General features: G+C 34.5%; 1 protein-coding gene across 4 annotated transcripts in view; it reads right to left on the bottom strand.

Moving 5' to 3' along the window:
* The window catches only part of LOC129803179 (uncharacterized), a 123,104-nt gene extending 108,475 nt beyond the window's left edge, over positions 1-14,629 (bottom strand). For 2 of the 4 annotated variants that reach the window (XM_055849561.1, XM_055849558.1), the window contains exons 1-2: positions 12,901-14,628; positions 2,496-3,034 (exon numbers count right to left, since the gene is read on the bottom strand). In XM_055849561.1, coding sequence (XP_055705536.1) covers positions 2,496-3,034; positions 12,901-14,483 — 2,122 coding nt within the window. In that variant the 5' untranslated portion in view covers positions 14,484-14,628. Of the gene's footprint in view, positions 1-2,495; positions 3,035-12,900 lie in introns of all 4 variants that reach the window. The other 2 variants (XM_055849560.1, XM_055849559.1) reach the window with 2 other exon arrangements.
* Positions 14,630-22,619: the final 7,990 nt, after the last annotated feature.

Consider the following 22,619-nt stretch of genomic DNA (forward strand, 5'->3'; position numbering starts at 1 on the left):
AACTACTTTTAAGTTTATTTAAACCGACTCTCTTTTTTATCTACTCCAATCCATCAGCATCAAATTGAATCCTGTTTGAGTTTGAGTAAAATTAAACATCTACCATTGATCGAGATTATAAAATGTACAAGAAGCTCATTTATTTGCCATAAACATTTTTCTAATACTGTTTTTATAGTTTTGAGAATTTTTCTGTATCATTGATTGACCATCTTATATATTTTTTTAACTTCTTTGGAATTCAGAAACAGCTAAGACAACAACCTGTTAGGCAGCTTAGTAGTATAAAGTACTAAAATTTAAAGTACTAAAATAAATTTAGATAGAGATATATCTGTGCAGTTATATTTTCACTATTATTTTATGAAAGAGTCAAAAATTTATAATCTATTGGAGTTCTACCGACTTACTTCTTTTTTTTCATTTTCAGTAAATCAAAATAGTGAAGACACCAACCCATTTAGCAGCTTATTGGTATAAAATGTCTAAATAAATGTAGGTAAAGCAACGTCGGTGAAGCTTGATTTTTACTAATCTTTTAATAATTTTTTTTCGTCTTACTCCTTTAATCTTTCAATAATTTTAAATAGCGAAGACATCAACCTATCAAGTTGCTTCTTAACACAAAGTGTCTGAGTAAATGTAGATAAAGGAATGTCAGTGACGTTATATTTTCATTAATCTTTTCAATAAATGATTCAAAGGGATTTACTTTATCGTAGATTTTCTGTCTTTTTGTTTTTTTTTTTTAATTTTCAATAATTCGAAATAGTGAAGACATCAACCTATTATGTGGTTTATTGGTGCAAAATATTTAAATAATGTAGATAAAAGAGCGTTGGTGAAGCTCAATTTTCAAAAATATTTAAATAATGTATTTCCGTCTTGCTCTTTCTTTATAATTTTTTCACTAATTCTAAATAGCAAAAATATCAACCTATTAAGTTGTTTCTTAACCCGAAATATCTAAGCAAATGTAGGTAAAGGAATATCAGTGATGCTAAATTTTCATATATATTCTCAATAAAATGATTCAACATGTTTAACTTTATCGTCAATTTTCTGTTTTTTTTTTCAATTTTCATTCATTCGAAATAGCAAAGACACCAACCTATTTCGTAGCTTGTTGGTGCAAAATATGTAAATAAATGTAGATAAAAGAGCGATAAAGATAAAGGTGAGGCTCAATTTTCAAAAAAAAACTTTAAATAATGCATTTTTGTCTTGCTCCTTCTTTTTAATTTTTCAGTAATTTTAAACAGCAAAGACATCAACCTATTAAGTTGTTTTTTAACCCAAAATATCTAAGTAAATGTAGGTAAAGGAATATCAGTGATGCTAAATTTTCATTTATATTCTCAATAAAATGATTCAAAAGGTTTTACTTTATCGTCAATTTTCTGTTTTTTCAATTTTCATTAATTCGAAATAGCGAAGACATAAACCTATTCCGTGGCTTGTTGGTGCAAAATATCTAAATAAATGTAGATTAGAGCATTGGTGAAGCTCAATTTTCAAAAATATTTAAATAATGTATTTCCGTCTTGCTCTTCCATTTTAATTTTTCACTAATTTTAAATAACAAAGACATCAACCTATTAAGTTGTTTTTTAACTCAAAGTATCTAAGTAAATGTTAGTAAAGGAATGTCAGTGATACTAGATTTTAACTAATTTTCTCGATAAATTAATCAATAATTTTTACTGTATCGTAGACTGTCTATCTTACTTCCTTTTCAAATTTTAGCAAAATAGTGAAGACACCAACCAACTTAGTTTCTTATTAACACAAAGTATCTAAATAAATATGAGTAAAGGAATGTTATTGAAGCTAGATTTTTACTAATCTTCTCAATTCCTGAATGAAGGATTTTACTTTGTCGTAGATTCTCATTTTCACTCTTTTCTTCAATTTTCAGTAATTTGAAATAGCAAAGACGCCAACGTTTTGGTTTATTCTTCCAGAGTATTTAAATAGAATTTAGAAAATTAATGTCGGAGACGAATTATTTTCACAAAACTTGTAGATTTTCCAACGTACTTCTTTTTTTCCTAATTTGATATTAATTCAGATTAGCGAAGACACTAACCTATTTAGGGTCCTCATTCTACAAAATTCCTATGTAGATTTAGGTAAAGGAATGTCGGTGGCACTTGATTATCAGTAATATTGTAAATATTGACTAATTAAGTCAATCCTAAATTACTGCATTGTGTAGCCATTTGTACCAACATGTTTATCTTTTTTTACCACAAACTGTGCGCGACTCATCTTCTGAGATTTCAGTAAAATTCCGTACACTCAGCGAGACGCGATAAGGAAGAGAAATTCACATTCTCATGCAATCTGTCCACCCACACAAAGGTGCAAAAAATTTGACACGAAAATATCGGCTAAGATTGAGTGGATTTTTTTTGCCGGGTCCCCTGAAGGGCAGGGTAAGAAGTCACCGATAAATAAAAATATTGTTTGAGAAATAAAAAGATTCCACGTACCTTCTTTGTGTTGTGGAGCAGTTTTGGGTGTCTTCTGGATGACTTGCTGAGTGTCTGGAGTACCCTCGATCTCTGCATTTGTATTCCTGATGTCTGTCGCGATGTGATCTGTGGCTGGAGATTTTTCTGCCACATCGACACAAGTCCCGTGTTCTGTTCCAAGAATTATCCTCTCGATCTTGGTCACTGTAACGTCCATCACACTATCACTACATGCGGCAGCGTCTGAAGCCACACTGATCGCTGAAGCTGAAGTTATTTCCTCAGACGGTGACTTCTCACGCATCAATGGCACAGCAGAAGAGCGTCCGGGAGATGATACATCCACATTTGTCCTCTTATCACTGCCATTCGCCACATAATCGCGCTTCCCAATATCTGTATCTCTCGCCAATGCCTCGGTCACGTTATCGCTTTCGGCTTTCTTACCATCCACTTCTTCACTGTTGATTTTTGGACTCTCCATTCTTGCTTCAATTGATTCCCCTCCGGGCGATGCACTCAAAACTTCCTCACCACCATTGATGATCACCAGTGGTCTGAAAGACAACACCGCAAAAGCAAAAAAAAAACCAGTAGGAAGGGAATCTTTCAGCAAATATATTCCTCCTAATTGAAATTCGCATAAAAGAAGCACTCAAACCGTAAAAAAAAACCACCGATATTTAAATGTGAGAACTTCACAAAATATTTCCCCTTGAAAAAAGATGATGGAATTTCTGTATTATTGGTATTAAAAACGAAGAGACAACACTCACTATAATCTCACCTGAGCAAATGCCACCAAAGAGTGTTTGCAATCAAACGAAATAATTTCCAATGAAAACAAATATAACGATAAAAAATACCATCACGCCTCAGTACTTCTCCCTCTTCTTCTTCTTCCCCCCACAAAAAACCTTTCCCATAAACTTATCAATTTGTGCACTCATTCAAATTGGACATTTGCGAGGCAAGTTTTGTTTTTAATCTATTAATCGCACACCGCCTCGTCTCTTTTGCAGGTATTAAATACTAAATTATATACGCGACATCACAATCTCTTTTCTCCCAATGTCATAAAGTCATTTAGATTTGGAGGATTATCGGTGATGATCGCATACAAAAATTCGCACATTTCAATATTATGCGTAATAATATTTTCTTTATTTCCCCCAAATAAAAAAACACCGATATACGAAAAAAACACCTGTCCTATTTGCAAAACGACTCACTTCCAAACTTACGACTTGGCACCTTTGTCTACATTTTTTTGCATTTGACCACCTAGATGTAAAGTATTACATAAAAAGGGGTGGCAAAGTGTCCTAGGCTTTGCGAAATGCTCGAACTAGTGACTTAAAATGATTTAAATCGATTGATAAATCACTCAATAGACTCCACAAAATAGTTTAAAGAGTAATAAAAATTATATTCGAACAAAAATTACTTATCGGTAAATAACCGGTTCATTACCGGTTTAAAACCGATTTGAACCGATTTATAAATCACTCGAAATATTTCCCAAAATACACCTGAAGAGTAATTTAATCGAAATTCACATAAAAATTATTTATCGGTTATGAACCGGTTCATTGCCGATTCAAAACCGATTGGAACCGGTTCAGTTTTATAAGAAATTCAAAGACCTTTCCAACGAGCCCAAACATGCCCCATTCGCTTGATAAATGGGCTCTCTAGTGTCTTTTTAACATTTGACCTTGAAAAACCGTTATTAGGAATGATTGAACGGTATTTTCGTCTAAGGACGAAATATCCGCCTGGGTAATCTCTAAAACTGGTGGCAGCTAAAATCCCAAAAGCCAAAATCCCGAAAGCCAAAATCCCGAAAGTCAAAATCCCGAATGTTCAAAAACCTAAAAGGGATGAAATTATATGGGGGAAAATGTTTAGGTAGAATAATTTCAAAAGACACAGAAGATTTCCCTTTGCCTCCAGAAAGCACAGGTTATTATTAATCATATCGAGATATATTTGTTACAAAGGTAATCATTTTACAATGTCCATATCCCGTGTTAGAAGAATCTGCTAGTCCGTTTGTAGACTCGCCCAGGAGCACCTTCCCCGCATTGTGGATGCTTCTTCTATGCTCCCGGACTTGTTGGGCGTAGGCGGTGCATTATATTACGTTATTAACATTTGAAAATTGTCTAAATTAGACATTCAGATCTTTGCACCGGGCGGGACTCGAACTCACAACAGTAAGGCGAGCCAGGGAATCGATCCGCCCAAGAGTTAACGGTCTTGCCTATTACGCCACTGATTCCCCAGAAAGCACAGGTGCAATCATGCGAGTAGCTATGACACTTAAGAATTCGGGATTTTAGCTTTCGGGATTTTGGCCCATTCGAGATTTTGACCGGGACCCCTCTAAACATATCCAAAAATGTAAAAGAAAATTGTAAGACGCGTTTTCGAGCAATTCCAAAAAACATGGTTTTGGAGGAGAAGGGGAGGGGTGGGGGAAAATGAGGGGCATGTTAACGATCCTTGGGTCGACTTATGGGGGAGTCCCCTGAAGATCCCAAGGCGCTATCTCTTACCGTTTGGTATCTAGAGTTGGCGACGGTCGGACTGACAGACGGACAAACAGCGTGACGACATTTCTCATAAATCGTTTGATACGTGAACATTTGTTGACAAAAGTGGTCTCCGGGGGGTGAAAGGTGGATATTTTAGGGGGTAAAAAAATCGAGAGATTATACTGCTTTCTCCGTGGAGTTCGAGTAGTAAAAAATATTACTCATATTACACTTACTCCCTATCAATAGCTCTACCACTCTACTTATCTGCGGTTTTCCCAAATCAATTATTGAACGTTATACACCTTAAAATAGAATCAGTCGTCACAAATTAATACTTTTATACCGGAAATTGGGGAACAACTGCCTTATTTAACAACTCAGGTGAGAAAGATTTTATCAGTCTTGATTCTTAAATAGTCGAGATCTTTGGAAACGTAGACCAAATAATTCGTCTTCTCTCTCAAATTAGCCTATATTGGCAATAAAAATTTAATTATTCGATACCTTCCAATCTTCGCGTGTCGCTCTGCAGGGGGTAATATTTTTACATAATTTTGCTAATCTTTGGTGAACATTTTTTAATAGTGTTTATGCATTTGAGCTAATCAAATTGTTATTATAGGACAGAGAGGACAGAAAACGCGTAATAAGAACTTTAGAGAAAGCCGTTATATTCTGTCTATCACAATCTATTTTGGAAAGCTCTCCTGAAATGCCAATTCCCTTTTGACATCGGAAGTTTGTAAAATTACCGCTAGGGCCGGTATTATTGAAAACGATTTTTTTTTCAATTTTCTAAGTTAAATAACTCAAAAATTCCTTTGTGCATCGGGCTGAAATTTTAATACGTTGTAGCTGCAGATTATACCTATCAAATAAAGAAATATTTAAGTCGATCCGTAACACCTGACCCGAGCTATAAGGGGTCAAAGTTTGAAGATTGACCGGCCTCTATCTTCGGTTCTAATTAACATTTTGACCTAAATATTGGTATGTGTGTTTCTCTCCATGAGCACTTTCAGATTGAAATTCAAAAAGTCATCACAGGTGCCCGCTGCAACAACGTCAAAATTCAAACCTACTTTTTGTCAAAAACGCCATTGTGCATCAAGTTGATAAAATTTTAGAGTGTAGCCGTTATAGCCTAGGCTATGAAATTTCCAAGAAGTGGCGTAGATTCGCTGTGATTACAATAGAACTGGAGATATGAGCGGTCAAAGTTCACGAAATTCAAAACGTCATATCTTCGGTTCTACTTGACCGATTTTGACGAATAACAACACAAATTAAAGGCCTCGCAAAGCTCTAAAACTTTCTAGAACATTGAAACTTTATAGGACGAACTCTAGGGGCGTCACAGTCGAAAACCCAATTTACATAAACTCAATTATCTCGACTCTAGCTTAAATAATTTTGATGATTACTTCGTCATAATTGTAGAGGACATTTATATCTGTATTTCGTCCAAACACTTTTTTTTGCTTAGATTATGCCATCTGGCCTAGGATGATTTACTAACGGATGGAGCATTTTAATTCTCAAATGGTATTTTTTCCTAAATTCATTATAATTTTTAAGCTTTAGATCCTACAAAAATAAATAAAACACGAAATGGTAGTCACATATACAGAGAATATATTTTTATTAAATTTAAAATTTTACTGGTGTTACAGATAGAAAATTTATCAGCAAGATTCAAAAAATTGCGAATTTTACGTCTTTTTCATAAAGGCATTAGGAACTATTATCCTCGTGCAATCATTATAAATTTTGTGCTAATAACATAACATTAGATACTCTTTCTTTTGGTAAAAGTTTTACAATGATTGCATTTGGTTTTATACCAAAACTAAAAAACCACTTAAGAAAAAATATACCACATTTTTGTACGGAAAATGAGATTTTTCTGTACAAAAAACGTTTTTTTTTTTGTATGTATGAGAATGCACTGCCCTGCATCTGGCTGATTTTGTCGTTTGAGAGTAATGCTCAGCGCACAATAACATTTGTTAGTAAACATGTTTCCAAAATTTCCCATGAGAACGAGCGAGATAACTAGATCTAGATCTCGTTCACTCTCATTGAAATGTCAAAAACATGTTTACTAAACAAAAGTTATTGTGCGTTGGGCATAATGCTCAACGCACAATGACTTTTGTTATGTAAACATGTTTTTGACATTTCATTGAGAGTGAGTACTAGATCTAGTCACCTCGCTCACTCTCATGGGAAACTTTCAAAAAACATATTTGTAAACAAAAGTTATTGTATGCAGGTGCTGAAATGACCGCTTTTACTAAGTTTTTTTTATGAAAGTTCTTACAAAAAGTGGTGAACGGAAAAGACCTGTCTTGTCTCTTTCAATTTTTATTCTACACGACTATTCGGGAATCTATGTCCCCTTCATCAGGTCTACAAAACATTAATTAACAATTTTTGGTTACGTAAGATACTTTTTTTGTCACCAAAAATTGTTAATTAATGTTTTGTAGACCTAATGAAGGGGACATAGATTCCCGAGACGTCGTTTTTTTTGTTCCCCCCCTTAAATCCCTTTGCTCAGGTCTTAGGCCATAGGCCTATTTTGACCGAAATCCTGTCCAATAAAATACCTAAAAAGGATCAAACTGTCAATACTTAAAAAAAACCCGAAACGTCGTGTAGAATAAAAATTGAAAGAGACAAGACAGGTCTTTTCCGTTCACCACTTGTTATACCCCATTGGACCGTTCTTACAAAATTGAAAATTTCTCAGATATTGTCGTATAGGTACAAACTGATTCCAAAAAAATTTGTTCCAAGGAAAACTTGTTCCAATATTTTGGTCAGTGTCCAAAAGTTTTTACCGTGTAGTTTGTCACATGGACGAAATGCCCGCTGTAGTCAAAAAACGTATTCCAAAAGAAAAATTGAATTATCTCGGATACCGTGCAAGTTTTGGGGCAAACTTATAGAGGAGATTCAGGTCTAGATTCCACTATCATCTTTCTGTCAGTTTATTTATATCTTATATATTTAAATATAAATAAAAAGTTTGCAATTTTTCAGAAATTTGATTCCAAATTTTCTGTAATATCTCTCATCTTAAGTTCCAAATCGATTTTGCATGCAATCCGAATTTACTCACGTTAAGAATCTCACCCACAATAAGCTAATTTATATTCCTCACTAGCTTTTCAATTCCAATCAGTTATGAACCAGAAATGAACCGATAAGTTATTTTTCATCCCAAAAACCAATGTAAAGCTAATTAGAGAAATCTTTTGAGTAAATTATGAATCGTTTCAAAGCGATTGTGAATCGGTAAGTGATACTAAAGTACTTTTAAGGCATAGAATGCATAGAATACAGGTCAGGAGGTCGTGAATTTGGAAAGCATGGGACGCTTTACCACCCCTTTTTCCATATTAACCATGCTTGAATCTCTTAAACTGCTGGATACACCCACGGCTAAGGCCCAGAGGTAACTAATCTCGTTTGTAACTAAGTCAGTTCCAGACTCACTACAAACAGGGCGCTCACTGGTGCTAACAAGACATCATTATCGAATGTTTTAATGCAGATATTGCCACTGAAGTGCACGTATAGATACTCAATTAAAAATGAACTTACTTGTAAATTTACTCTTCAACCCACGTGCAATTGTTATTATTAACAAGAATTATTCACGAGAATCGCGGAAATTGACTTAAGTCGCGAAATGGCTTATATCTCATAAATAATTCTAATTAACAATTTCACGTGAGCTGAGATATAAATTTACAAATCGCTTAATTTTCAAATGAGTACAAGTACATTGCAATAAAAATATCTGCGTAAAAACCCACAAAAGTAATGTTTTGTTAGTGCCAGTCCCATTTGAAATGTGTCAGGAGGAACCGATTTTCCTATTACCGAGCTCAAGGTTTTAGCCGTAGGTGTATCCTGTATATAAAATTTTGTACGTTTAAGGAGATTTACCAAGGCTATGGTAAAAATTAGAAAAATCGCCCTCTAATACTAATTAACCCTACAAACAAATAGCAATAAATAAACACTACAAATTTTGATGGCATATTTTTTTAATAAAAAAAAAACATGGGATATTAGAGCTCTTACAACACCTCTGATATTCTTGTGGTTATATTACCATATTATATGGAATATTGTATGGAAATATATGTATGCTGCATGGAAATATTGTAAAAAGGTAAAAGGTAAAATGGGTAAAATGGAACCAAAACCAATAAAATTTAATGAAAATATTTCAATTACCTTATGCTCTCTTTAACTTAAATTTAAATAAAACCTGGCGTAGTCAGAATTCAAACTTATATAATCTTAAAAAAAATATGCAAATTTTTAAACCTTTATCTTTCGTACTTTTTGTCTGTTCCTCGTTAAAAATTGAACTCTGTATTAAACACTTCCAGTTTATAGGTACACCTCTCTCCCAAATGCTATTGAGCCACTTCAAACTTTTTGTAAAAGACGGTGCTCTTTCCTAGGACAGCATATAGCCGATATACCCTGATTCAGACGCGCTCCAAATCCAAATGAGATTTTTAATTAAATAGTTTAAATTATTGTTCAATATTTTTATTAATGATTTTTCAATTTATCTGGGGCGCATTGAATCAAATAATAAAATCGTGACATAAATAATAATAAAAAAAGGGGTGGCAAAGCATCCCAGGCTTTCCGCAACGAAATGCTCGAACGCGTGACTTAGATGATATACCTCAAAAATACTTTTGCAGCATTTACCGTTAATCAGTTTATCGATTGGAACCGATTAAAAATCACCCAAAAGATTGTCCGAAATATCGTAGAAGTTAATTGAATTCCGACTAAAAAAATAGTTATTGGTTATAAACCGTTTCATAACCGATTTAAATTGACTCGAGCTTGTCAGGAATACCAAGACCTTTCTAACCAGCCAAAACATGATATCATTTCGCTGAGAAATGCACTCTCTGGAGCCTTTTAAACTTTTGATCTTGAAAAAGCGGTATTAGGAATGATTCAACGATATTATCATAAGGATGAAATGTTCGCATGGGTAATCTCTAAATCACATCCAAAAAAATTGCACGACGCGTTTTTGAGCAATACAAGAAAAGGTTTTGGAGGGAAAGGAGAGGGATGGGGAAAAATGAGGGGCATGTTAATGGTCCCAGGGTTGACTTATAGTGTCTCGGATAAAAGCTAAATGGAACTCTCTATTTGCACAAAATGTCGTTGATGTTCGAAAAATTCAATCTCAAAACTTCGAATTTTCAAATTAAAATGTTCGCACAAGTTGTAGAAAATTTATTAATATCAGTAAGAAGTTGTTAAAAGTACTACTCGATGATTGTGAGGAGAATTATAAGGAAATGAGTCTTGTTTCTTTGTTTTTTTGCACAACAAAGCAAAAACAGATATATCGTCGGTTTCATCTACCTCTGTCGTATCTGCATTTCTTTTGTGTCAGCATTTTACGCAAAATGGGACGTCTGTATTGTAGCTTGCATCAAATGCAGATACAAAACAAATGCAGATACGACAGAGGTAGCCGCAACCGACGATATTTTGACCATTTTGACACTCGAGACACTTTGAAATTCGAACAGAAAATACTTTGACTACCATGCGGATGAAACGAGAAGTGAAATTATTTTTTATTTGGCTTTCGAAACCGATCTTCGAATTTTAAACTCTAGCTGTAAAAATTAAACACTCTTTCTATCTGAGTGGGTCATTTACGGACCATGGGCATTTTTTCTATTCTGGTTTATAAAGACTAAAGTGAAACAGTGAATCTAAATTGCGTAAGAGTGTATTACCAGTCGCACATGTATCCGGTTTTCAGACCTAACGTTTAACAATAAATTTATTGTTACAAATTTTACAAATTTCTTGTGTTTCAATGTCTTAGGAGACCTTAAAATAGTAATTAAAATTCTGGTATACTCCTAGTTCTAAATAAATACATTTTTTTCTTTCTCAAAAATTACCAAACTTTTGCATGAACTTGCCTCGAAATGAGGAACTCTCACGCCATTTTGAATTATACAAGGTCAAAGTTAAACCACCCTGGAGCGCCTAATTTTCAACGGATTTGGTTAAATTTAGACTTTTTTGAAAGATCTTGTAATTCTGAACCCGACTGCATTGGTCATAATCGGTGATGGATCGGGAAAGAAACAGTAATAGCTCTATTTAAAAAAAACTGTTTTTCGCACTTTTTCTGTCTTTTGACCCATATAAAATTTAAACGGTGAGAGATATCAACTTCCGGTTTTCGATGACCCTCCTCAAATGACATTATCTCGAACCTAACCTCTTTATTTTCCCCCTCTCCTTTAATTCGTCCCCTATCCCCCAAAAATAAGCAAAAATGACGTTTTTCTAATTTTGTCAAAAAATGGCCCTGACGATTTCGTTCATTTTGGGATATGTTTTAGCGGTAGCCTAGTTGAACATTTCAAATTCAAAAGCATATGTTCGATCCGATTTGGTCAATTTATTAATTAAAAGGTTAATGACTTTTAGAAACCCTCTTCTTGAACAATTTTTAACTTCAAGCTGGTTTTGAGGTTATTTATAGACAAATTTAATTCGAAAATAATTTTACATGCACCAGAAAAATTTGCGAAAAGGAATATAAGGCAGAGCTCCTTCTCGGGAGTTCGAGCAACTCGCAAAACCTCGGACGCTTTGTCATCCCTTTTTAGAAAATATTGTTATCCACGGATTTTTAATCTTATGACCAATCCCAAAACAAACGGTGAGAGATATCTATTTCCGTTCTTCGATGACCCCTCCTAAAAGGATATTATCTCCAAACTAATCTCATTTTTTCTCCAAATCTCCCTTCAATTGTTCTCTACTCTCCTTAAATGCGTCATAAAGATGGTTTTTGGGGGTAATCTAGGTGAACATTTCAATCCAAGATATTGAAATTAATCTATTCTTAAGCAATTTCGAATTCAAAATTTGAAAAATTTCCAAGAATTCTAAGTAAATAGTTATTGCTTTCGCACACATCATCATTTTTCCTATGGACCTAGGACAATAAATTTTAATATCTAGTCTTAAGTCACACATTCACTGAAAAAAATAGGTCAGATTCATTGAAAGAATATGGGAAAAATATAAAGTGTTCAAAGCCAGACTATGTGCGAAGCCTGAAAGTCTTCCCTTAGGGTGTGACCTAGAATTATCTCAATCGGCATTGTAGCATAAGTTTCACAGTTTTTATTTTGATAACATGACTAATATAAAAAAATAGACAAAACTACAAAAGTAAAAAATATAAAATTGTAATCTTTCCCCGTAGGCTACAAAATCAATGTAAACAATGTGAAAATTCCCCCAAAAAAACCCAATGTCTCCACCCAAAGAGATTACCAACGTGCAATTCAATTTAATTTGATGTTGTATATTTCAGGGCGTCTTTGTGTAAACCGAAATGGGGCCATCAGTTGGTTTTAGACAAGATCACCTAGTGGAAGAGTCAGAGAGTGAAAGAAATTGGTGAACAAGGAAGAAAGGGTTGGGTGGAAGAAAAAAAAATAAGCGAAGAAGGCAATATTCATTTTTCATAAATGTCTATTACACTACACAAATTAATAGCAACTAAGTACATCGGACACGGTTTGGCAGCCTTTCTCAATTTTCTATATGCCTTTTATTTATCTTTTGACCATTGACATTTAACGATGATCGCGTTGACGCCCATAAATGCACGACTTTTTCTCACAATATTTTTGTGTTTAAGAATCCCCCAAGAAAAATGGATTTTGCTGCGGATGCGAATGTGTATTACAAGAGAATTGCGCGCTTTTGATTGTTGGCCCAAGAGATCGTGATCTGTTATACAATTTTAGCTGAGACACTGAAATTGGTATACTCACCCAGATTGCTGAGTTTGTGGCTCCAATGATGAAAGTTCCTCCTCAACTTCACCAATTGTCGGCAACATCACCGGACCGGACCAGTGAAAATTGTTGAAATAGGCCTCAGAGGGACCAGGACCAGCAAGAAGTTCAGGTGGACCTAGTTTTTCTCCCTCTTCCCCGTCGGATGAGTCACGTTTCTCCATGAGAATTGGCTCATAGACCTTCTCAACATCTTCATCACTGGAACTCTCCACGTATCCATCATCCTCCTCATCTGTGGCCGGAACTTTGATGCATTGCTTCAGGGGTGGATTGTTCTTGGCCTCCTGAGCTCGATCATGAGCTCCTTGGAGCCAATTCTCAATAGTTGTGTACTCAGGGGACGTACTAGGCGGATCCTCTGGTTTCTTGGTACTTTCCCGGGGACGTACAGTTGGCACGATAGTCCTCTTCTTTGGCTCCACCGTGATCACTTGGCGTGGTAGAGGTTTTGGCGGAATAGGTTCAACTACAACATTCTCGTATTTTTGCACTTCTGCGCGCCTCTGGGCAGATTGAAAAGTCACATTTTCATAGTCACTTTCCGGCGCAGGATCTGATCCTTCAACTTTCACCCTCGTTGGCTCACTCTCATTCACAATTCGCACCTTTTGTTCATCCTGAACAATAATCACTTGGTCATCTTGAAATTTCGCCGGAGGCTGAAGCCTCATGAGACACTCTTCCAATTTTCCCGCATTTTCCACATTAAACTCCTTCTCTAGCAACGTAAAAGGCTTCAGCACCTTGGCAAGTTCGACAGATTTGCTGGAATTCACTGAGATCTGATCGACATCCTTGTACTTATCGATCACCGTTGAGATTGTACTACCCGTATCATCGGACTCTGATCCCCGGAAATTGCTATCATTCTCCTCAGAAAAGAGATTGAGGTAGAATTCAGCATCAGGAGGAGGTGTAAATCCATTTTCTGCCCTCAGTGAATGTCTCTGCTGATCCTTTATTGTCTGACTTTGAGCTGGAGGTTGTTCTACTGGCACTTCAATTCGCCTCTTATTGAGCTTTCTGGGTGGCACTGGTGGTGGTTTTGGCGGTCGAGAATTTGCCTTTCCATCCCCCAGATTTTCCGTTACGTCCGCCGGACGTCCCTCACCATTCCTCACAACCAACTTTATCGCCACATTGCTCTCCTTCAAACACCTCACACACTCAATCCTCGTCATCCTGGTCACAGATACCCCATCAATCTCCAGGATCTCATCACCTTCTCGCAAAAAGCCCCAGGAAGCTGTAGCCCTCGAGGCTGGACTATCAGGAGCACAAGATTGAATAAAAAGACGCTGTATTTTCTCATTACTCTTTGTACCACCCTGGAATTTCAATCCAAATCCCAATCTCTCTCCCGGCAATCTATAAACCACAACATTCTCAGCCGCCTGGACAGCAGCCGTTGGATTATCTCCAATAGCCAAGACTGTTATAAATGGCGAATCTGGAGACTTTTCCACAGCCGAGACACCATTCTTCTCTCCACAAATCGCCGTACTATCGCCCAGCATGGCTCCATTGTCCACCGACACAACTGTTACATATTCCATGGTCTCGATGCGTGATCAATTGAATTTTCAATCACCTGCAAGAAATTAAAGAAAAAAATAAAAACACTTAAGTATTTTTCGCAAAGAGAGTGATTGCATAAAAATGTTCAGCAGCTATGAAATAAAAAAAATAATGTTGCACTGGATGAATTTGATAGTGCATGACGATAAAAGGCGGGAAATTGGACGTGGAAATGGTTTGACTGAAGAGTGTTCACAATTGAGGAAAATGTGGCATGGTTCAGGCCATATTTCCATGATGAAGGAGGAAACATTGTGGAAAATTTATAGTGTCTCTGCACGTGCTTTTATTCTTATATCAATGATTCTCTCCACGAAAAATGCAAAAGTTGATACGTAATTAAAACAAAAACAATTGCAGAGAAGAAATTAATTTGCCATTCGAAGTAAATTACAGTACCGCCTTGAAGTATTACACACAGTGTGATTCTCTAAGATTTTCTTTTTCAAAAATTATCACAAATTTGACCTTTGTATTTATTGTTAAAAAAAAAAGAAAAAAATGTTAATGTAAAGCTACAAATTAACCCATTCCTTCCCATGGTATTATACAGTAGACTCTCACTCAATCGGCTCTTTTTCAATCGGGCGACAAATTTTGTTGAGAATTTTCACGTTTAATTATGAAGCTAATTCGCTCAAATTCGCTATAGTTCTTCCTATTTTATCGTGATTCTTTATAATTGAGCGCTTTTTGTGAAATTTACAAAGGCTTTGACGCTCAATTCTATCGCTAAACCGGATGACATTTTGCCCCATATTCCCGATTGAGAGTCTACTGTACATCATACGCAAATTGAGTGATTTTAGATGATTTATTTCTGGGAAATTGATATTCGAATTGCTGTCGGGAATGGATTTTTAAATTACTTTAGTCCTTCATGTACTTAGGAAAAATAGCCCGACAGAGATGGGAATACATTTTGTTCTTTTCTCGCTTCACAGAAAGTAATGCAAAATTTTTGCTAAAAATGTCGAACGGAAAATTCGACATCCCGTCGAATTTGATAAAATTAGCCCTTTTTCTCTTTCCTGATTTGAATTCTAGTTGCCAATTTGTTTTCTTGGATACTTACTCTATCTAAAGCAATAGAGTAATGCAGAGATGTGCAAGAACCGTTTGAAATCGAACAAACGTCAAATGAGACTGTACGTCAAAGGCCAAAACGCTAACTGAACAAACTTATTTTGACGTTTATTCGATTTCAACGGTTCTTGCACACCTCTGGAGTAATGAATTAATGTGCAGAATTTAAATTCAGCGACCGTTAAGACGCATGTTTGAGAGGCTCCCCGGACCCCCATAATAGAATTTAAAAAAAAATCTTTTTAAAAAAATCATCATGTAGGAATATAATTCCAAAATAAGAACATTCTATCTCAACATTCTATCTACACATAGACTTAGCGGATTCTTCCACCACAGAATGCAACAGCAATATAACATGATTACATTGTAACAAAGTATTCCGATAAGATTAATAATAATAATCTCAAGTATTTGTAGTACATTGACTGGATGGGTTAAGAGCTTCTTGGAGTAAACGGACTATTTCAATAAGTAAATGCATCACGATAGACTGTTTTTTTCATATTTCAGGGATAAAAATGGGTCTTAATTCATATGAATATCCTTTTGAATAGCTCAAATGTTAGAACATCTATCCCATCATGTTCTAGCATCCTCAAAAGAATATGAATAATTCAGTATAAAAGTTGAACAATTTTGGCTATACCAAGACTTCACAAGGGTTCTCGTTACCCTTACTATTTAAAGTCAATGTCTTATCCGTCTTATCTTTAAAAAATTTAAGGACTACTACACTGTTTTTAGTTACTCTTACTGAGAATGTCCTGCAATTTTAAACAGATACGAATAGTTTAACTAATATACGGATTTTAGTTTTAGATAAATCGAATTACTTAACGATATATACAAATAAGTGTGACTTTATCGGCAAATATTAAAGAAACTACAGTAGAGTCTCCTAAATTCGAACGCTCGGGGGGTATTTGTGACATTTCTCACCTCCCAAATTCGAATGATTTTTTCAAAACTAACGATATTTTTGTGAGATTGAATTGTACTTTGAATCAAATTTCCGTACTTTTTCACAAGTCTTAGTGGTAACATACTTCCTTTTCATTTTATACGATCATAATGTATGTAAACATTCAGGAAGAAGCACATAAATATGATTTTCATTCATCCAGAATACGAATTTTTTAACATAACCCTACAATTGACATTTTTAATCCAAACGTCGTTCGAATTTGAGAGATTCAGATTTGAGAGACTCTACTGTAGATTGATAAATGGTGTCAAATGAACCTAAACTGTTGCCATCATACTTTAATATCCTGAATCCCATCTGAATACAATTTGGTACTATTCTAACTAGTAGTTTCTAAGATATTAGAGTTTGAATATTGCCAAATGCTTATTGAAATTAGGTGTTAATGACACTCGGTCAATCACTTTTTACTGACTTCACTTCTGAAAGATTATCAGCGACCAATTGGCTCTCTACTTTCAGAAAACAAAGGCTTTTCTTCAAGAAGATTTAATATCTAGAGCAGAATTTTGAGGATATTTTCTGAAGAAAAATTCTGTTGACTAATTCATCTCTAGAAGTATTCTTTGCCGGACTGCAAAGTTGTGAATGTATTTATAACATTGGTTTACTCTCTCGAGGCACCCACACGGGTAGCCTACACAAGGGGGCATTAACTACCTTAACCCTTTAAGGACGATTGGGTCACCGGTCACCCAAAAAAGTAATTTTTCCAACGGCCGCCTACTCTAAAGTTATGTTTTGCAGAAAATGTGTTTTTTTCTAACCCCCGATTTTTTATCCTCTCGTCCTTAAAGGGGCAAGCCCAGTGGATTGAAAGATCCGTTACTAAAGATCGTTGAAAAACAGTCAGAGAGGTGCAAACAGTGGAAGAAGGAAGACCCAGAAAGTTCTAACCAGAGCAAGGGTATTCCATTGCTCTGGTAAGATTCTCTTCTTCTAAGCCTCAACTTTTAAGCTGTTTAGAGCCGAAAAAAAACCAAAACCTTTGTCTTTCGATTTTCGTATACAGTTTTACAAACAAAATTATTCTTTTGTATCTATATAAAAAATAACAAGGAATAAAGAGCATTGACTATCAAGTTCGAGAAAAGTCTCACCAGACACCCCCTCTTCTGTTCGTAACAAATCTTTCGAGATTCACCATTCTCAAGAAAAAGCTTGCTTGTTTAACCCTTTAAGAACTAATATGCATCACCGGATATCCAAGAAAAACGACACTTTTTTTAACTATAGTTCGTTTATCCTCTAAAAAAGTCAAAATGTTTTTGGATCACTGGTAACTTACTGTTCTTCAAAAAGTTAACAATATTTTGACAATATATTCATAAAAAGATAACAATATTCTGTCTAGGTATTCTGTACGTGTGTAAATAGCACTGGTTCCACTAAGTAAAGAGTCCACTGTATTAGTTGAGATTCTTTGCAATCTATAATTTTTCCTAAGTGTGCATCAAATTAAATAAAATGATCTCTGCGCTTAAGGTCCTATCCATATTTAATTAACCAGAAATTAACCGTTTATGAACAGGTTATTGAATTTATGAAACGTTCAATTGTATTACTTAAACACGTATTTTTTGTAGAAAACAAATAAGAGTTTAATTCAGTTTTATTAAGAACTTCAAATTTGTGTTTAGCTTCCTTTTTTTCATAAGCAAAATTTTAAAACAATTTTTGAGAAATAAGTTCTTAAAATTATCACAACGAATTCGAATGGTTCGCAAACTTAGAACACATTGCCTTTCTTTTCCTTTACAGTACACCCTTGTCTTATGATTTTTAAATATTTACTGCTGCTGGATAAATAATATGACACAATCCAAGTAGTTGATTATATGAAGAGGCTCGGCCTACCGTCAATCAACATACATCGTCGCTTGGCTGAGTAACTGGGCTATCATTGGAAACGATGCATCATCGTGTAGATGTTTTCAACAAAATGCAGATAGCTTATGGTTACTGATCCACCCGATCCAACTAATAAACCGGTTCATAACCGATAATTCATTTTTATCCGAAATTCACTTATATAACTCCCAAGTTATTTTCTTCAATGTTTTGAGTGTTTTATAAATCTGATGAAATCGGTTGAGAACCGGTAATGAACCAGTTATGAACCGATAAGTAATTTTTGCCTGAAAATCAATTTTATTACTCTTAAGTCTGTTTTGGGAGATCTTGAAAACCGGTAAACGGTAAATAATGCAAAAGTACTTTTGAGACATAGCATTTAAGTCACGAGTTTATTTATTTTATTTATTTATTTACAGTAGACTCTCCCTCAATCGGCTCTTTTTCAATCGTGCGCAAAATTTTGTTGACAATTTTCACGTATGATTTTAAAGCAAATTTGTTCAAAGTTGCTGTATTTTCCATTGTTTTATCGTGATTCTTTTTGAGCGCTTTTTGTGGAATTTATAATGATTTTGATGCTCAAATCTCTCGATAATTTGGATGACATTTTGCCCCATATACCCGATTGAGAGAGAGTCTATTGTATTTTGTGTACTTCTTTTGAGCTAGAGTTCTTGAAAGCGAAAATTTTTAAATATTTGTATGATATCGGCCACCGGCGTCTTAGCGTTGGTAACCAACTTCCGGAGTAAAGCGGTAGAAAACTCTTTCTCAGGTTATATGAACCATCTTCGAGCAATTTGCAAAGCATGGAAAACATTGCCACGCTTTCCTCATTGGCAAAACGTTTGAAAATACTGAGATGTAAATTTTGGTTTGATGAAATTTTCCTGATCTTAAAGTTAAGAAGCATAAAAAACTAATTAAAATTACAAATTTTAAGTGCTCTAAAATTGTGAAATATTCTTAGTAAAGGGAAAATTAGGAAATCTGAACTTGCCAATAAAAATGGAATAGTATTTTAGTCGATTTGATCTTTTACTGACTAAATTGTTCACTTACTGAAATATAACATTTAATAAATATGTGAATCGTGTATATAAGACTTATTGCCGGTCTTCTCGTTCACCTATTTACCGTAATTTAAAAAAAAATATTTACAAAACAAAAGTAATTGTGCGTATCCTATTAAGTTCAATAACACAAAACAAATTTATACGCGTGCAATTGTCACGGACGACACTGTATAAACTTTAGCAACAATTTGTCCTCCATTCACCTCGTCGTTGAATTTTTCTCTCCTTCAACTTCTTATACCGCCCCTCTCGAGTAATTGTTTTATTAATTAATTCAGTATTTAGTCAAACAATCTTTCTCTCTCTTTGGCTAATTCACAACGCAAATCGAAATGTTCAATGGTACAGGGAAGAACACAGAGTGTTAATTAGATATGAAAGTGATGACACAGTGTCAAAGTAAATTACCATCATCCACACCTTCTTGGCAGCGCAAAATTTCTAAATTTCACCAATTGTGGGAAGGTAGATAATTTTATGATTATAATTATAAAGAAATTAGGAATTCTTTGTACACCTTGTACACATATTTAACATGAAATTCTAGGACACATTGAGCTTTTACAATAGAAAAAAAATATTTGCTATTTTTCCTTATTGACTTTAATATTGAAAAAAAATGTGCATAATGTATGTGAATTATTAGGAAATTGCAAATATTTCCAATAGGAAATATTTCTTGTATTTTCTTGTGATTTCCAATATGCAGTCAAGTGAATAAAAAATTTGTGGAAAATCCATATAAAATTGAGCTTCAGTAAAGTCGAGCTTATTCAATGGATTCTCTTCGCTTGACACCAATTTTATGCATTCTTCCTCTTGCTCTAATAGAAAGATTTTCCTATTATTTTTTTTTAAATTGTGTTTTAAAAAATGCCTTTTATTTCAATTTTTGTTTTCAAGGAATCCCATTCAGTTCTTTGACCAAAAATCACCCATGAAATACATTCACGAAAATTCCGCAATAAGTCGAATGTAAAGTTGAAATGGAATATATATCTTAAGGTTACAATCGTTTTGAAATTGCCAAATATCTTCATTGTTTTCGGAGATGGCAATATTGAGGAAATGAGGGAATCTAAAAGAGATTTTTACCGCGCGAAAAATGGTATTTTAGCCTCCGAAAACCGCTGAAAAAACGGCATATTGCATAAGAAATTGTAAAAAAAATTATGATCACACTTCATTGCACCCCTCTCCCAGCGATCGTGCCTAATGATCCAGTGAAAAGAGTATCAGAAACACTCAATGGTCAATCAGCATATTTATCGAAAGAGTGCGTCCAATAAATACATTTTTTTTTAATTCAATATTTAACGTGCCTTCTCTCTAACAAAAATATCAAACAACAACAGTAAAGAAAACTTGAAGCACCTGAGAGAAAAGAATTAATTTCAATTAAGTGTAATTTTTCCTGGTTTTGAGTTTATTCAACTTTTTCAAGAGCCATTCGCACACATTTTGAGCGAGTTTCGCAGCAAAATAGATATACAAGAATGGCTAAAAAGGTGGAAAAATTAATCACCACTTTTAATTGGTTATTATACACGCGTTTATGTAAATTTCCAACAAAATATCGCAGTCCGATGTCACTACGTCATTCCACAGCCACATATGTATGAATTGACACAAAAAAAACATTACATTTTAAATCTGTTCAAAATTGCATAAAAGAAAGAAAGTAAAATTGAGATGAATTTTCGAAAGTTGAAATCACAACATGTGACTTTTCACAGGTATCCAACTCATGTTTTCTTGTGTCTCCAGTGCACATCATCATTATAATGTTGTTTGGCCACTTTTATCGATCACGATGAAGATGATGGTGATCATGACAAGATGCAAAATGAACCAAGACACTGATCATGAAATCACTATTTTTTTTTAAAGGAAGTTACATGCAAAATGTACAATTCGTGCTAAAAGACATTGCACTTGAGAGATAAAACACAAAATCCCAGGGAAAACGTGTCACTACAAGACATCTAATAAAAGTATTTTAAATTGAATACGACAGATACCATTTCTTTCCATATCACAAAATCAATTTCCTCGCAATTGTTTGAATTTATAGGCAATCAGCAAAGCGTGAGTAAGAGTTGAACGTTAGAGGAAAGATCTCAGTCATTAGTGGAGTAATTGAATTATTCAAAAGAATTTTAAGGGAAAAAGTTTTCAAAGACTCGATCGATAAACTGAAAAAAAATCATTCAAAGGAACTATAAGATTACTGAGGCACAATAATTATAAAACTCTAAGAAATATGTAAGTGTTCATCATAGCACATTCATGGCAGATTTGTCACAGATTGCCCGTTAAGGAATCCCTGCTTAAGGCGGAATTTTATGCGAGCTTCGGACTAGAGATTCAACCATAGAATGGTTTAAGCTTAATTGTTTATGCTTTTGAACAAGATGATGGACTATAAATTCAATAACTTATTTACACCATTATTGAGAAATATGCCCTAAAAGTGATTGCACGTATAAATTGTTTGGATAATGAGGGTTGTTCATCAGATCAACAAATAGGAGAAATAATTCTGCTGATGTGTTAGGGCTTTGTGCAAAATCCTCTTCCATGTGATACTATTATTTTTTATGAGTAGGGTAAATGTCCTAATTCAAAACCATTTAAAGACGCATTAACTTTGACAAAAGATTCAACACATGAACTTCATATTTTTTCTGAAAAGAATTACATAAATTTGCTCCTTGACTCTTCTAGAATGTTACTGTTTAGTGAAAATTCTTTAAATATAATTTGAAAACTTCTTAAATACAAAAAAATACGCGAGTATAAAATGCTTCTATTGGAAACAAATTAATCCAAATGGAGACAAGGGAAAGTTTCTAATTGGAGACATACAATTTAGTGAAACCGCGACGAAAGGGTTCAAAAACCTTGTTGAGTTGCTCTTGAACGTAGGATTTGTTCTTATTCCTGGTCTTTTCTCCTTTCCCATCTAAAACAATAAGAAAATCTCTCCAAAAAATCATATTTCCGGGGTTTCCTATTGAAGCATTTGCAGACACTTCAGAAAACCCCTTTTTGTCCACGAAATAGGTAATTATTTCATTTGAAAACTTCACGTACCGTTAACAATA

This window comes from Phlebotomus papatasi, chromosome 2 (genome assembly GCF_024763615.1).
Source record: "Phlebotomus papatasi isolate M1 chromosome 2, Ppap_2.1, whole genome shotgun sequence".
Classification (NCBI taxonomy): Eukaryota; Metazoa; Arthropoda; class Insecta; order Diptera; family Psychodidae; genus Phlebotomus; species Phlebotomus papatasi.